General features: G+C 39.9%; 2 protein-coding genes across 2 annotated transcripts; one reads left to right on the top strand and one right to left on the bottom strand.

Annotated features, from left to right (window-relative positions):
• The first annotated feature begins 11,078 nt into the window (after nt 1-11,078).
• On the top strand, nt 11,079-15,572 carry HCT (hydroxycinnamoyl-CoA shikimate/quinate hydroxycinnamoyl transferase). Its single transcript, XM_087326747.1, has 2 exons — nt 11,079-11,766; nt 12,753-15,572. Exons 1-2 carry the CDS (start codon nt 11,338-11,340, stop codon nt 13,836-13,838), a joined length of 1,515 nt encoding a protein of 504 aa, XP_087182873.1. The 5' UTR covers nt 11,079-11,337; the 3' UTR covers nt 13,839-15,572.
• Nucleotides 14,300-17,320, bottom strand: LOC147857927 (F-box/kelch-repeat protein At5g15710-like). The gene is made up of 2 exons (XM_087326749.1): nt 17,159-17,320; nt 14,300-15,960 (listed from the first exon to the last, which is right to left on the bottom strand). Exons 1-2 carry the CDS (start codon nt 17,277-17,279, stop codon nt 14,828-14,830), a joined length of 1,254 nt encoding a protein of 417 aa, XP_087182875.1. The 5' UTR covers nt 17,280-17,320; the 3' UTR covers nt 14,300-14,827.
• Nucleotides 17,321-18,213: the final 893 nt, after the last annotated feature.

The following is an 18,213-nucleotide window of genomic DNA, read 5'->3' as shown; positions in this document are numbered from 1 at the left end:
AGTCTTCCAACCTTGAGAAGTCGATCAACATACATGAACTTGAGCCAAGAGTAGAGTCGGCAGAGACATCCAAATTGAAGCCACAATGAGTGGAAGGAGATACCCACTCAAAGAAAGGAGAGCACCAACAACATATGTCAGTCAATACATCCTCTTGACTGATGAAGGTGAGCTAGAGTGCTATGCTGAAGTCCTTGCCAACAAGCACAAAGAGAAATGGCTGAGCACGATGCAAGATGAGATGGATTCTTTGTACGATGTCGCGAAGTTTCGCGCGTGCGTGTGGAAGGGGCGGGACCACGGGGGTCTTGGACTAGGGAGAAGAGGAGAAAGGTTAAGATAACGAATGGAAGATTAGCTCATAGCTCAAGAGGAGAAGAGAACGAATATGACATTATGATAGAAGAAGAAGAAGAAGATGAAGAAGATGGAGTCAAGATACTCAACAAGAAGTTCTATTAAGAAAACATAAACGCTTTACAATGGTGGCCGCCATGGCCGCACCAAACGACTATAAGAAAACCCTAAAGGAAAACCCAAGAAGAAAACCCTAACCAAAACCCTAAAACCGAATAGGAAACCCTCGACCTAAGTGGTATGCCTCTCTCCCTCAAAATAGGCAACCCTTCATAAGTGACCCCTCCCTTCCTTTTATAGCCCAAGGAGGGAGGGACCTTACAATGTGGGATAAAATTTCCCCTCTCTTTCTATACACCATATCCTAGTTTACATGTGCACATGTAGCACACCACTAACTTGCCTATTCCACCCCGGTTTCCGCCTATGGACGAAAATCTTCACGACAACGAGAATTATACCTACGACCTAGTAGAGTTGTCGAAAGGTAAGAGAGCACTCAAGTATAAATGGGTCTACAGGGTGAAGACTTGAGAAGTCAACAATGTGCCTAGGTATAAAGCCCGCATAGTAGTGAAGGGGTTCCAATAGAAAAAGGGTGTCAACTTTGACGAAATATTCGCTCCAATCGTGATGATGACATCCATTAGAACTGTTCTGAGCACAGTTGCCAGTATGGATCTAGAGATCGAACAATTGGATGTCAAGACAACATTCTTGCACGGGGAGCTGGATGAAGAGATTTACATGTAGCAGCCCAAAGGTTTTGAGGAGAAAGGGAAAGTGAACTTGTTCTGTCAACTGAAGAAAAGTTTGTATGGGTTGAAACAAGCTCCACGCCAATGGTACAAGAAGTTCGAGTCCTTCATGATGGAACATAGGTTCCAAAAAACACAGGTCGATCATTGTGTGTTCGTCAAAAGGTATGATGAAGGGGACTTCTTGATTCTCTTGTTATATGTAGATGACATGTTGATAGTCAGCCAAGATACAAGGAAGATCTGAAGCTTGAAGAAAGCTCTAGGCAAATCATTTGCCATGAAAGATCTTGGACCGGCTAAACTGATCTTAGGGATGCACATAGTTCGAGATAGAACTAAGAAAGTGGTGTGGTTGTCACAAGAGAAATACGTGACTAAGTTCCTAGAAAGATTCAACATGTCGGAAGCAAAGCCGGTCGGCTCGGTGTTACCAACTAACTGCAAGCTAAATGCAAAGCAATGCCCGAGAGGGGAGAAAGAAAAGGTTGAGATGAGGAAAGTACCATATGCCTCAGTTGTCGGCAATCTAATGTATGCTATGGTCTACACGAGACCAGACATAGCTTTTGTTGTGGGAACAATAAGACATGAGTAATCCAGGACGAGGACACTGGGCAGCGGTGAAATGGATACTCGGGTACTTAAAAGGCACCTTGGGTGTGTGTCTTAAGTATGGTGTCGGAAAACCATGTTCAAAGGGTTTACCGACTCAAACATGTCAGGGGATGTAGACTCAAGCCGATCCACATCAGGGTACGTGATGACCTATGCAGGGGGAGGAGTGTCGTGGCAGTCACGACTACAGAAGTCTATGTCCTTGTCGACCACAGAGGCAGAGTACATGGCAGCGGTAGAGGCCGGCAAGGAGCTGATTTGGATGAGAAACTTTCTCAGCGAATTGGGGATGAAGCAAAGGGATTTCTTGCTTCATTGTGACAACTAGAGTGCCATAAATCTAGCCAAGAATGTTGCATACCACTCCCGAACCAAGCACATACAGAGAAGGTATCACTGGTTACGAGAGAAAATCAAAGAAGGAGAGTTTTCCCTCGTGAAGATCCATACTGACGACAATGGATCCGACATGCTGACAAAGAAACTACCGATGGACCGACTTAGAGTCTGTCGACAGAGGATAGGAATAACAGAATCCTCCCCACATGAGTGATGGGGGAGTTTGTTAGGAATATGTCCCTCTAGTGGGAAGAGCCGATTGCTCGAAGAGAGCCGACTGCTCGAAGAGAGCCGACTGCTCGAAGAGAGCCGATAGTCAAAGACAGGGAGTAGCCGACTGATCGGATGAGGGCCGACAGTTGAGGAGTCGACTCAAAAGAGAGTTGATCGAGGTCGAAGACACGACTTGCTAGTTGGGCCGACCGGATGGTTGATGACCAAGCCGACTAGTCGGACCGACCCGACAGTCGACAAATGAGTCGGTTGATTAGTAAGACTATTATTATTATTATTGGATAATAATAACGGCCATGATTGTAAATAGCCTATTCTGTATATTAGTATAAATACACCTAGGGAAAACAGAACATGGATATATATGGGTGAGCCTCTGTAGCATAGCGTGATAGAGAAGAGAGTGTGTGGGAGCGTGAGTGAGTGAACAGCGCCATAGCTATGTTTTAGAAACAACATACGCCAAGAGCCCTATGAGGCTGTTTACACTCTATGTAGAGAGTGTTGTACTCTGATCTCATTGTTGTATATCCATTGTATAGTGAAGCTCCGTTCTCCGTGGTTTTCTCCCGCCTTAGGGTTTTCCACGTTAAATATGTGTACAGTGTTTTTTGTGTTTCAAAGTTGTGTATTTCAGCATGTTCCTTTTCTTGTGGATTGACAATTCGTTTCTCAGCACCTTCGTCATCCAGCCAGCTGGCTAATATCAGGTTCAACCGAACCTCCAGAACGTGTCGGATATCTTTCAACAATATCTTGCACCCGGTTGATGTTGTCAACCACACATCTCCCATGTAGATAATTCGGCATGCACCTTCATTTCCTATCCGGACAGAACCGTGATCTCCGGCTCTGTACAATGAGAAGCACTTTTGGTCGAGAGTCAGGTGGAGTGACACTCCGGAGTCGACCACCCATGTCATTTCGTCACTGACAAGATGCAACTCACTCTCCTCGGTGATTAGCAGTAGTTCTTCTTCACTTGTCACGATCACCGACGTTCCTCTCCTTTCCGAAATCTTCTTCGGTTCCGGAGTGTCGGCTCCCCCTTTGGATTTCCAGAAGTGTCGGCAGTTCTTCTGGAAGTGCCCCGGCTTTCCACAATAAAAGCAAGCGGGCCTCCCCTTGACTTCGACCTCGTCCCGATTTGTCCCGGTATTGAGGACTCTGAATCCGGCCTCTTCCCCGGTTATGGTCATCTTCCGTGACCAAGGTTTTCCGATTGGTTCCGGACTCTCGGTCCTTCTAGCAAGCTTCTTCATCAAGCAAGCTTGATTTTACCCTTGTTAGGGACAGTTGTTTTCCTTCCGGCCCGGCATTGCCCAAAGTGACAACTAGTGTCTCCCAACTATCCGTGAGGGAACCGAGTAGTGGCAACGCGAGTACCTCATCGGCTAGGGGTACTTCCAGCGAGGTTGTTTGATTTATGAGTCCCTAGAATGTATTCATGTGCTCCGCCATGTTGGATCCGTCTTGGTACTAGAGTCTCACTAACTTCCGGAATACCGAAACCCAATTTATGGCATTTTTACTCTCCAGCATGGTGCCGATTTTCACCCAAAGCACATGAGCCTTGCTCTCTTCATTGAAGTTGTTGTACAGGCTCATGTCGATGAAGCACCGTATGTATGCCGCCGTCTTCATGTGCATCACCTCCCACGTCGTGGCATCGATCTTGTTTGATTTCTTGTCCCCGAACTATACCGACAGCCAGAGCTCTTTGACCACAAACATGTCCCTCATCTTCGACTTCCACACTAGATAGTTGGAGCCGGTGATTTTGAACATGCTTCCGAATGACTCTTCCATTTTTTTTCATCAAGGTTTAGAACCTTCGCTCTGATACCAGTTTGTGAGGAATAGACACTCGGCCACAACCGAGCTGAACACTCAATGGAAGATCTAAACAGAAATGGAGATTAATACACTTACACAAACAACAAAGAGGACATAGGATGTTTGCGTGGAAAACCCTAATAGGGAAAAAAACCAAGGGAGCCCACAGAATCCAACTATCACTATGAGAATAAAAGGTTTGAACACGAGACTCAGAGGCAACGACCTCGAGCTCTATGCCTTTGCCGAACAGGTGGTTACAACAGAAAATCCTTTCTGTATCTCTCTCCACACTATACAACAATAATGACAACAACACATAAATTGATTGCCCTAAGTCATATTTATACTTATATGACTTTAGGACTATTTACAAATATAGCCATGATAGGCACATCAGAAACATATTTATAGATATGTCCCTGGATCCGGTTCACACCGGATTCATCCGGATACTTTCCAGATCCGTCCGGTCCGGTTCATCCGGTTCTCATCCGGATCCCATCGGGAGGGACCGAATTCCCAACATTACTTTTTTGTTGGTTGTTGATGCATTATGCATTACTTGTTTGGGCCTGGTTATGGCAAGCATATTTTAATTCATGTGGTTGTCCTAAAATTAAGCATGTGTGGAAGAGAGTTTAACATCTCCTGTTATTGACACATGCTAATTGTGTGATCATTTGGGGTGTTGTCAAGTGGGGCATTCTAGAAGGACAATTCCAAAAGGACATGGCATCGAGTCATACCTGGTACTTGTGTGATTGCTACAAGATCAAAGTCTCGACGTATTCCAATGATCTCCTAACGAGGGTAGTTAAGCCTCATATTTTTAGCCAGACCTGAGGCCCCCATGCAAGTTCACACTTGGCCCTTATGGGTTGTCTCAATTCCTAGGATTTAAAGTGTTGAGAGACAAGCTCAACATCGGCCGGATCGGCTGAGCAAGCCGAGGACCGGATCGGTTGGGACCGATCGGTTAGGCCGGTTCGGTTGGAAACCGGTACGCAGACTGGTGCGTAGGAAGGCCAGATCGGTGTGAAAACCGGGAGGCCATCGGAAAGATATTCCACAAGGAATATATTTGGGAGTTAGTGTAGGGGCTCCTCAATGAGCATTGAAGTACTGTCAATACTTCTGTCAGTCCGAAAAGGACTTGTATAAAAGTGTTCATTGAACACACACGATGTACAGATCGAGTATTATTTTTGAATTAAGTTCTTGTGTTTACTCTCTCTCTATCTCTCCCGTGCGTACTATGCAAACCTAACCTTTCCATTAAACCTGCGTTTTCTGTTGTTCGGTTTCCTATATTGCTTCCGCACGCCATTCTTTTCATGGTATCAGAGCGCGAGGGTTGAGAACCTCTGCAGTCGACTTTGCTTGAAGGAAAAACCAACGAAGAAGAACAAGAAAACCGATGGACAGAGGAATGGCTAGCTCGTTTCCGATGGAGAAGCTCGACAAAACCAACTACGCATCTTGGTCCTACAAGATGCACCAGTACCTGCTCGGACACGATTACTAGAGCTATGTCGATGGAGCAAATGACACAGCACCCGATTCGACACACAAAGACTTCCCGGCGTGGGAACAATCGGCGAGCAGAGTGTTGTACTGTTTCGTGTCTTTTGTGGGCGAACAGCTATTAAGCTACGTTCGGGATGCAAAAACACCGAAGGGTGCGTGGGAAAATCTGAAGTATTTGGGGTGATTGCTTGTGTAGGATCTATGTCTCAACGGAGTTAATTCCTCCTTGATGTCGTTTGCGGAGCTCGAACCGGCGTATATACTCTTTTGGTGGCGAATCGAGTGAAGATGGTTGTCGAACACCTTCGAGCTTCACACTCACTTAACGATTAAATGATGATTAAGAATGATATCTCTCTCACTCTCTCACACTCGCTCTCATAGACAACAGAAACAAAGAATATCTTTATTACCCCTATGGCTAAGAGGTCTAGCACCAACAAGATAGATTAGTGTTTCTCTATTAAGTATTATCACTAATCTCTCTTAGACTTAAAGGTTACAAGAAGAGAAGAAGAAGCTTGAGCTCTTAATCACTAGGGAGATCTTTACAAATGGAAGAACCCTTACAAAGACACCACAATGTGGTTTATATAGGTTTTACATATAGGGTATAACCCTTTCACACTTACCCACCTATTAGCTTCCCTTTCCCTTGATTTTCTTGCTATTTCCTCTTCGTGGATCCTTTAGCCGTACAAGGTCTTTGTTGATGCACCCTTTTTCACAACGGATCATGGTGCGATCCAAGCGCTTAACATTGCTCTCTTTCACGTACATAGCTTTCTCCAAAACTTAGTAAAAAACTTTGGAGTAAGACCATGTTGACGCTACTATTGAAATGTTGTTTGTGTAATGTCTCAAGAACTAAGCAATATGTGTTTGCCTATCTGCACACAATATTGGAAATTTTTTGAGAGGGTAATCTTGGTTGTAAAGGATTAGTAAGAAACTTTGGAGTAAGTCCATGTTGACTCTACTATTGAAATGTTGTTTGTGTAACTTCTCGAGAACTAAGCAATATGTGTTTGCCTATCTGCACACAATATTGGAAATTTTTTGAGAGGGTAATCTTGGTTGTAAAGGATTAGTAAGAAACTTTGGAGTAAGGCCATGTTGACTCTACTATTGAAATGTTGTTTGTGTAACTTCTCGAGAACTAAGCAATATGTGTTTGCCTATCTACACACAATATTGGAAATTTTTTGAGAGGGTAATCTTGGTTGTAAAGGATTACTTCCAGGATAGGACCTTTCAGTCTTTTGATGTTGGTTGTCCTCTTTGATGGAAGTGACAATCAATTATCATTGTACGTTAGAACACAAAATAAGAGTACTAGGATATGCCGATCGCAAATGGTATATTGACCCATGGATAAAGGACGTACAGTCCCATTGGAAGTTGTGGGTTTATAGTAAGCAGCCTTGGTTTAGGTTGGCATGGAACCCAATTGACTATTCATGGATAGATCCATTTACTCCCACCTTGCTTTGTTTGTTATGCATAATATATGTATGTATTTATGTATGTGAAAGATGTGGATTTTTGTGTGTATACATGTAATGTTGTATGTTGGAAGGATTCTATCTACTTTGAGTTTCCTTTAAGCTTACATTGTAAAGTCACAAAATGTTCACTTAAAAAGTGAGGTTGTTAAATAGATCTTTCTAACACATCATGCTAGTAACAACCAACCTAGTTAAAGGTTATATTCAGAAGTTGTAGAGTTTAAGTTGGGACTATTTGTGCTCGCTTGTAATTAAATATACCAACCTATTATTATCATAAGGATGAGTAACTTCAAAAATTAAAATTCATAATGACACCACTTCCACACAAGTGATTGAGAAGTGCAAAGTCTTTCTCTCGTAGGTAGAAACATTAACTTTCCCTACATATGAATGTTTTACTCTATTGGCTAATGTTAAATATGCCTAATTATTGATCACCAACATTCACTAAGTGAATGTTATTTTGAAGGAAAATTGCATTAAACAAGCAAGATCTTTCCACATGAATTATTGTTTTGCATCACATGTTGGCACATTACTAATAGAAATTCAGGCTCAATCAAGCGCAATGGCACATCAATTAATGTCACTAACAATATGGTGGCCAATAAGCCATGAGATGCTACCTTCTAAATTCTCACCCTCAAAGTTCATATCGATATCATGAGCACTTATTGGTGATTATTATTGTTACGGGCATGACCATATAATATCCCGTGGTGAGAATTTATCATAGTATTCTATACACGTGGATAAGTGTGAGGGTTAAACGAGAGCGCTTAAAGAGGGTATACAATTCCAAGATTATTTGTGCAAGGAAACCCTAACATATGTCAAATAATGGTAATACTTCTTGTTTCAATCCCAAGTGTAGGCCTACCTAAAAAAGAGGCCAATGTTTGGAAAGAGGAACCATTTGAACCATTTGGAAAGAGGAATGCCCTGATAGGGAATTATGTTTGCCATTAGCATGGGCTTCCTAGATTATTTCCCCGAGAAAAAGAAAGTATATATATATATAGTTGACGTGCTTGACCGAGTGAATAAGTTTTGACCACATGATTATATTTTTGAGGCACCAATAGACCTGAAATATTAGTGATCATGCTCTTTCATACATAAAGAAAGTTCTAGACAAAGTCAACTAAAACAAACCCTCAAAATAACAATAATCATGTTTGAGTGAAGGGTATTCAATATTAAGTAATGACGCTATTGTAAGATCTAAGAGACATAACATTGAGTGAATATGTCAACCATCGTTTCCAAAGAACGTCTTCCAAACAATTGTATTGATTTGAAGTATAATATTCTTGCCCATGAAAGCAATACATCAAATGTTTGTATATAATCAGTTAAGATTTGCTGTCATATTAACGTTGGGACCATTTCTAATTGTTTATTGGAGAATACGACTTTATTAGCTTTGCTGTCTTTAATTTTTAGGGATTGGGACTCCAAACATGCAAACTTCATATGCTTGCTTGTTGTGGATCAACGCAACTCCCTCCCAAGTCTCATTATGGTGAGATCTATTATCTTGAAGTTTAAGATAATTAGTAAAGGTTTTTGTTGTAATATACTCTCTTTGGCAAACTTTTGCATTCCATTATCTCAAATAAAAATCTCACAAAAAAGTCCTTGCAAGACAATTATATTAATGTACCCTCTTTGATACTAAAAATCGTGTAGAAAATGTCTTTGCACATTATATAGGAGCACACCATCATTTCCAACTACATAACTATAAATCCAATAAAAACCCCAAATACTTACTTTTGTTTCATCACATTGCAAGACCCAAAAAGAGAACATGGCACCATTTGAGGACATTAACTAGGAAAGTTTGCAAAGAACTTGATCATTATCATTCTATGAAATAAGGGTTATGGGATTTTGTACTTTTTTGTAGTAATAAAAACCACTCTATGATGAAGACAAATTGCATACAGAAGATGTTGGTATTACATTGTAAATTGCCAAAAACATTCATACAAGGTTCTTTTGAAAATTATTTACGTGCATTCATATTAGATGTTTTTCCCCGAGGAGTTGTTTTGTCAATCTAGTACAAACCCATGCGGTTCTTGTCGATCATCTAAAGTCTTAGGAGAATACATCTTTGTGATACAGGGGACATAAGCCAACTAGAAATTAATTGTGTGTGTGTGTGTGTGTGTGTATACACACACATTATGTGAGATAATACTTACTTGTGTTTCATCACGTTGCAAGATGGCACCATTTGAGGACATTAACTAGGAAAGTTTGCGAAGAACTTGATCATTATCATTCTATGAAATAAGGGTTATGGGATTTTGTACCTTTTTGTAGTAATAAAAACCACTCTCTGATGAAGACAAATTGCATACAGAAGATGTTGGTATACGTACATTGTAAATTGCCAAAAACATTCGTACAAGGTTCTTTTGAAAATTATTCACGTGCGTTCATATTAGATGTTTTTTCCTGAGGAGTTGTTTTGTCAATCTAGTTCAAACCCATGCGGTTCTTGTTGATCATCTAAAGTGGACAAAGCAATGTGTTTCTTGTGGATTATCTAAAGTCTTAGGAGAATACATCTTTGTGATACAAGACACATAAGCCAACCAGAAATTAATTGTATATATATATGTATATATACACACATTATGTGAGATAATTCTATCGGGTTGTACATATACATACTAAATAGTAGTGTGCCCCAAGGTAACAAACCTTCCTTAGAGGGCCTAACACATTTGTTTGGGAGCTTTCCTCATATAAACTAAAAAATAAGAAATAAAAGGTAACACTATGGAAAAGCCTAAAGGGTGTGATGATAAAAAGCTCGCTTGAAGTTAAAGGGTTGGCTCCAGTTGTAAGTAAAATAACAATATATACAAGACTCTCTCTCTCTCTCTCTCTCTCTCTCTCTCTCTCTCTCTCTCTCTCTCTCTCTCTCTTGTGAATTTCATGTATAAATAGTTGTGTAACATGATGAGATATTAATACTCTTTGTGACTATCTCTTCTCCCCTCCCGCCCACCCTTTCCCGAGCTCTTTTATATCATTCATTCATTCACTCACTTTCTATGCATTAAAGCGCATTATTGAGAGTTGTTTCTTCTATATATAATTCTAAGGTCAGTAAATGTAAACCTTTCAGGTTGTTTTCATTAACTAGAGGTAAACAAGTTTTGGTTACATCCATGACTGAATGAATGAATCATTAAGAATACTTGTATATATGTGAGTATTTGAACAATGTGTAGATGAGAGAAAATTTTGAATGTCAAACTCACAAATGTATTTGTTTTTATATTCATTTATGAATCTGTATGTATGTATGCATTTATGAATATGTATGTATGTAGGTAGGTATGTATGTATGTATGTAGGTATGTATGTATGTATGTATGTATGTATGTATGTATGTATGTAGGTATGTAGGTATGTAGGTATGTAGGTATGTAGGTATGTATGTATGTATGTATGTATGTATGGATTTAGCATGAACTTACAATTACGATCGTCGAGTTGAACCCAAAACATTTGTATAACATGATAACAACATGTTTCAAACTAGTAAATATCGTACTTACTCTTTGTCATATGGGCAATTATATCTATACAAATCATAATAACCATCTTTAGAACATTGGGAGTTTGTAATCTGTCAAGTTTTTCTATCTCATTTGGCATACATTTGGGAAATAGGCATAATTGAAGCTAGAATTATTTTTTAAATAGATTCTCTATTTAAATGTTTTTCATTGTAAATTTAAACTTGCAAAATCTAGTTTTAGAATGTTCTTATCTATCTTAATCCAACCTAAATTAAGAATTGATCCAACCTAAATTGAGAATTGAGTTCTCTATCTTAATGCCCAACATTTTTTATAGATATAATATAAAAGACAACAAAAGCTCACTCCATGAAGAATGTTTTCAAAAACAAAAACTCCATAATGACTAGCCAAATCACGAAGACCTGAATTACTGCATTTAGCATTACTAGAGTTAAAGATAAACATGAAGCATCAAACATAATCTTTGCGTATACATTGATTAACTAATGATTGGTGTGACAATAACAGTTATGTTAAATTGTTGTAATATGTGATTAAGTGGGTGGTTAATCAAAATATTTTAAACAAATACTATAATCAAGGATGGAGGTGAACATTCGACGTGCAAAACTAGTTGTGCCAGAAAGCAAGACACCCAATCATGTGCTCTGGAACTCTAATGTAGACTTGGTCATCCCACGAATTCACACATCTAGTGTCTACTTCTACAAGAAGCCACTTTTACATGACATCAACAAAAATAGTGATTTCTTCAATTTCGAAATGTTGGAGGATGCATTGGCCAAGGCTTTGGTGCCCTTCTACCCAATGGCGGGTCGTTTGCTCCCAGACCATCCAAATGGTCGCATCCACATCGATTGTAATGCACAAGGCGTCCTTCTCGTTGAAGCTCATGCTAATGTTGTCATCGATGATTTTGGTGATTTCACTCCCTCACATTCTCTCAAGCAACTAATACCTAATGTCACCTACACCCAAGATATTAGCACCTATCCTCTCCTCCTTCTCCAGGTGTGCACATTTTTTATTCTATTATCTATGAATATCTCAATGAATTTCACTCACTAGTTTCTTGTACATGTTTGAGATGTTTGTCCTAGATATTGATGAACTAAGTCTCTAGCATTTCAATTTTTCTAGGCCAGGCTCATGCTTATGTGAGTGTGATCGCTAACTATGTGTTTATTTTCAATTTCATATCAAAGTTTGGTTACATAATTATGAAGGTTAGTATGTTGTTCCATTTTAAAGTTTTCATGTAAAGTTTCTCCTTCCCAAATCAAATGGAATTAACAAACCACTTTCTATATATTCTCTATATACATCATGGGTACAAATATCTTTGTTAACTTTTGTATTTCCATATTGTTGGAGTTTAGTGCACATGATCCCTCAATTTACTCACCCTCATTTTACTCTAAAAGTCACCCAAGGATACAAATATAATTTAGTTTACCCTTCTTCACAAAGGAGATGCTTTTGTGCATTTCTCAAATATCGTTAGGGTTCATAGTTGAAAAGGGTCTTTTGTTGAGGAATTAGTGCAAGAAAAAAAGACTTCTTTTATTAAGGATTGATGCTATAATTGTGCGCAATTAGTGTATTTAGCTCAGGTGTGTTTACTATCTAGTGATGATGGACCCTTAACTACATATATGAGGATGGCTAGCTAGATTAGTCCCAAATTGAGCATAAAAACTAACCAATACATGCTATTGAGCATAACCATCCTCTAGTATGACGAGCCATGAACAGTCTCAACCATGTGGTAGGGAAAAACTAATCTATGGAGTTTTTATAGAGGTTGAATTTAAAGTAGCGAACTTATGACATTTTAACCTATTTGATGCATAGTGTGTTAATTTATATATCCAAAAGACACATCTTATGCACAAACACACATTGTGCACTATTTTGGTTTCATGATGGTTGTATTTTTGTTCCTTTTTACACGAGTTCATTGAGGCAAAAATAAATATGTTAATACACTATCACAGGTGACATTCTTTAGGTGTGGAGGTGTGTCCCTAGGAGTAGGAATGGAGCACCATGTCGCAGATGGGATGTCAGGGATACAATTCATCAACACATGGGCAAACATCACCAAGACAAAAGAAGTGAATGCAAATCTGAAAGTGTACATAGATAGAACACTACTCAAGGCGAGAGAGCCACCGACACCGAAGTTCGAGCATGTGGAGTACAAAGATCCACCAAAGCTATTGACAAAGACCAAGACACAAGGGAGCTTAAAACATGAAAAGGCTCGAGAGGAAGACAAGGAGAAGAAGTGTAGCTACCACAAGGAGAACTTGAACCTTGGTAATAAGGAGAATATGAAGGGGCTTTCAAAAATTGCATCTTTGCCGGAAGAAGAATTCGATGCGTCACGTGGGGGTAATGATGTGGCTTGTGCGATTTTCCACCTCAGCAATGCCCAAGTGGCAGAGATCCGTACCGTGGCTACCGACCCCATCACTGGGAACACATATAGCACATATGAGGCAGTGGCATCGCATGTGTGGAGGTGCACTTCAGAGGCACGAGGTTTGAGCGATGAGCAAGACACAAAGCTATACATAGCGACGGACGGTAGGAGCCGGCTCCGACCAACGCTCCCCGAGGGGTACTTTGGCAACGTGATTTTTACGACGACACCGATAGCGAAAGTGGGGGAGCTCCGGGATGCCACAGATGGGGCTTCTATTGGTGCCACCAAGATCCGAGCAGCACTCAAAAGGATGGATGATGAGTACTTGAGGTCCGCCCTCGATTTCCTAGAGCTACAACATCCAAACGTGGAGGCATTGGTCCGTGGTGCACACACATTCCGCTCACCCAATCTAGGTATCACCAGTTGGATGCGACTGCCCATCTATGATGCGGATTTTGGGTGGGGTCGCCCGATCTTCATGGGACCCTCCGTGATCCCCTTCGAAGGCCTTGCCTTCATTCTTCCTCCGCCCCCACGTTCCTCCTCCCATGTCCAAGCACCCGACTTCAAGAACACCGCCCTCTCTGTCGTCATCGCTCTCTCTTCCCAACACATGCCTACCTTCCAACACCTCCTCTACAACTTCTAAACAAAAATAGTAATAATCTCCTCACCCGAAGTGTTGCCTACCCTCGAGCATTAGGTCTTAAAGCTCATAATATCTTAATTTCTGCACACATTTTAGGGTTTACAGCAGAATTAAAATGTTCGAGCGGTGGCTTTATCATCCATCATACCTTATGTTTCAAATGTAGTATATTTACTGGGTTTTATTTGAAGATAGGCTTTGATAAAATAGACCTTGGGAAATGTAGATGCTTGTATGTGTATCAAGGTAGGGAATCCAAGTTGATATCACCCACAATCAACAAGAGAGACATGTGCCAAAGTGCCATTGGGAGGATGATAATGAACAGACTAGGCAAAAGTGTGGCACTTTTGGAAAAGCTAGCAGATCGGAGTTCCTAGTTTAAAAAGAATGTCAAGATAAGTACAACTCAATTGAACAAAGAACAAGCAATCTCGATATATGCAACCAACTCAATAAAATGATGTAACCGCTTTTAACAAGGATATTTCAAAGAATGTTGTAATTACAACTGTTTATGGAAAAAATGTACTCTGAAAAGGAAATTGAGCACAAAACCAAGATCACGAAACTGTGGATACCCAACCCCCTGCTGCATTCATTCCATTAGTCTCCATCTTGAAGACAATGAAGACAATCCGATAGGATGTATGCAAATTCGAGGTTTAAATCACCTGTCTTATATTAATAAATAATAGAGATGTAATTGATAGACGTCAAAAAAATGGCTTTCAATTTGTTGGATCATAACTTTCACAGCCGAGCATACTTTTTGAGAACAAATGGGAAAGCACACTCATCAGAGATCATACATCTCAGTTTTACTGCAAACCACATCACCATGCCATCACATTGCCATTTGTAAAGACATTTGAAGCTTATGGGTGCCAGAAAAAACTGAACATGTACCCTACACACTATGAAAGTATACTCTTACGAACCGAAGCATCAAGTACTGAATCATCGTCATTTCAAAACACACCCCCAAGTCAGGCTCTCAATGCAAAGCAAGGTTTGATAGGAAATCCAAGAGGACTTGAACTATTTCTACTGTGAGTCTTTGGAGAGTGCTCATGTAATGGGCAAGGAGGTAGCCACCCCCATTTCTGATCCCTCATATTATACATTAGACTCATGGGAGGCATCGAGCCATTACTGAAACATATTAGACCCCCTTCTCCTATGCAAGAGAATTGCTCGCCATTGACTGTCCACATGAAGCTCTGGAAGAGATGGTCAGGCATTTCCTCGATCTCAATGCATTCTTTTCTCAAGAGGTCGAGCTTCCATATCCGAATACTAGCCAACTGACCATATTCTTCTAACCCTCCTATAAGAAGAAGATCTCCATTGTATTGCACAACATGAGGAGAACTGATTGATGTTGGCATTCTCACTTGCAAATCTTCCCATGACGTTGCTTCAACGTTATATGCAATCAAGCCTAATGGCCAAAATGAGAGGCAAAACAAGAGACCTCTTACTGATGTCATGCCTGCAAGCATAGCAACTTTTCTATTCAAAGTAACATTCATCTGCCATGAATCACATTTGGAATCATAGTATTGTGAGATCAATGATTCCCCATCTTGAGCAACAACTATTCGGTATCCGAGTCGATCTGAATCAACAATCATACCAACAACGTAAGGAGAGCTCATATCCAGCATTGGAGGCAGTTTTCGATATGATCTATTCATCGGATTTGAAACAATGAGAGACCGATCTGGCCATGCTATGTCTTCAGTGCAAACAAAACTTCCAGCCGAAGTGAGAATTTGGAAACCATGTGAGGTTTCCATTGGGCTAAAATGTGATAATGGGATGATATGCCACTTGTTGAGAGACGAATTATATCCTGCAACTGATTTCGATTGCCAACAATCTGTGACCATGATAAAAAGAATATCTGGAGGAGATCTCTTCATTGGCCATTTTGATGAGAAACATTGTGATTTTAGGTACTGTCTCCACTTCTTCGAAACAATTTGTAGTCGAAGAACACTCCAGAAAGGAAGAAATACAAGAACATGTTCTAAGATATGGTTTGGAAGGTTGCTCCATAGCTGTGGATCCATCATAAAAGGTGCAGAATCATGTATAGGCATGCATTCTAAACGATCTGTATGATGAAAGAAACAGTAGTGGCAAAAGAAAAATTATTAACAAAAGGTGCAGAATCATGCATAGGTATGCATTCCAGAGGTTTTGTATGATGAAAAGAACGGAATTAACAAAATAAAACTATTTAAAAATGGTGGAGAATCATGTATGGATATACATTCCATATTATCTGTATGGTGAAATAAACTCTATTAACACAGATCTGCACACCAGATTGTGCTTGTATAGCAAGAGGACAGAATCCTTCACAAAACTATGATAAAAAAATGTAAGCCAAGAAACAGTATCAAGAAAGGAAATCCTTTGTAAAAACAGTATAACGAAAGCAAATTCTTCATAAACTATGTGCTAAAAATATCAACAGATTGAATCCTTCATAAAACTGTGTAAACAATACAGTATCAAGCACCAAGGAAAACCCTTGGTAAAACTGTGTTAAAAACTATATTTGAGATAGGAACTCCGTTGTAAAAAAAAGTTTTACAAAATGAAAACCTTACATAAAACTGTAAAAATGGTATCAAGAAAGAAATTTTTTGTCATACAACTATGGCAGAACAGTATGAACGAAGCAACCCCATAGAACTGTACAGAAAAAAATAGTAACCAGAAAAATGGAAAATGTTTGAAAATGCTTTGGAAAAAAAGCATCAACAGTATAAAATATCAAGAACGAAAATTCCTGTATAAAATAGAATAAAGGAAGGAAATGCCTCCTAAAGACAGTATTAAGCAAGCAAAATTCCTTGATGAAACAGTACCACTCCATAGAACTGTGTAGAGACAGTACCAACAGAGAATGAGTATAAAAAACAAAGCTTTATGAATTATCTGTAAGAAGAACCTCAAATCAAATGGCCTGATGAAAAAGGTAGAGATTCTGATAGGGCAATAAAATCTTTCATGAAAATGTAGAAATCCAATCCTTCAAAAGACCGCTTAAAAACAGCAGTACCGAAGTAAATAACTGTGCGAGTTTTCAAATCCTTTATAAAATGTTGTGGAAACGAACGCCAAGAGAAAAAGGAAATCCTTCATAAAACTGAGTAAGAAAACAGTATCAAGAAAACCGTGTAAAAAAAAACCAACCAACACATCTCTCCCTCATTCCCAACCTAAATCCCATACAACCACACACACTAATGAATTATCGAATGAATGAATGAAGAAAAAGAGAAAGGATTCATGAATCCTACCGGATAAAGCGTCTTCCAGAGCATTGATGGAGACCTGAGATTCCAGGGTTTCTGTTCCTTGGTGAGGGGATGCTTCTTCTGCTGTGAGGGAGATTACATCGCATATGGAAAGCTTCTCCATGGATCCAGCAGAATAAAACAAACAATGGATTGCAGTTAGCCGCCGTCGCAGTCTACTTACTTCTTCTGCTTCTTCTTCTTCTTCTAAGTTCTGATGCCTGAGTTTTCACAAATTACAAGAGGAATGCCCCTCTCTGTTTTCTCTGCAGTTTTAGAGAATCACAGGCACTACCCCTCCCACTTGAGGAAATAATCCCCCCCCCCCCCCCCAATCCTCTTAACATCTAGAAATTCCACATAACAATACCTTTCAAATTCTTCATATACATATGTATAGGCTTTCACCCCTCGCGTACTATCAAAACACGAAAGCATTATATACATATATTCCAACTGTGTCGTTGTCCCCAAATATCCTAAAAATATATGAACCAATACCTCCATCTCGTCATTTGGACCATTTTGAACGTACTGTGGAAAAAAATCCCATTGTCGCGATCTGAAATAACAACGGCCTAAAACTGGCCAAATGTCTGATAAGTACGTCCAAATGATACATGTTTTAGGACATTTAGTGAACCTATGTGTACTGGCCTCCAACGGAATGGTGCAAAAGAAGCATGTACCTGACCCCTAGTCCTCGTCTCCTTAAGGCTGAACCTAATGGGAGCCCATCAATCATGACTCTATATATGAATACCTTTGCACAAAATGGCGAATGGGAATACCTAACCACGTTGCAATGTTTGCCACCACCTTGCATTCGACTTACATACATTCCATACCTTTTCTGCTCTAGGTGATAGCCAAGATATCTCACCTCTCTATTACTCCATAGATATCTCTTATTTCACTAGATGCCATTGTGGAATGTAGGGGTTGAACCCATGATCACCTGGTCTCCATTGGGCAACCTTACCAACCGAGCTACATCTCCATCTCTATCTATCTATCTCTTACCAATATGTTGTTCTAGTATAGTGGTGAGTATTCCC

This window comes from Azolla caroliniana, unplaced genomic scaffold (assembly GCF_043228905.1).
Source record: "Azolla caroliniana isolate FFs.n. ecotype wild unplaced genomic scaffold, voAzoCaro1.0.p SCAF_11, whole genome shotgun sequence".
Taxonomy (NCBI): Eukaryota; Viridiplantae; Streptophyta; class Polypodiopsida; order Salviniales; family Salviniaceae; genus Azolla; species Azolla caroliniana.
Note: the sequence above shows the minus strand (reverse complement) of the source record. Positions and strands in the feature narration are given on the sequence as shown.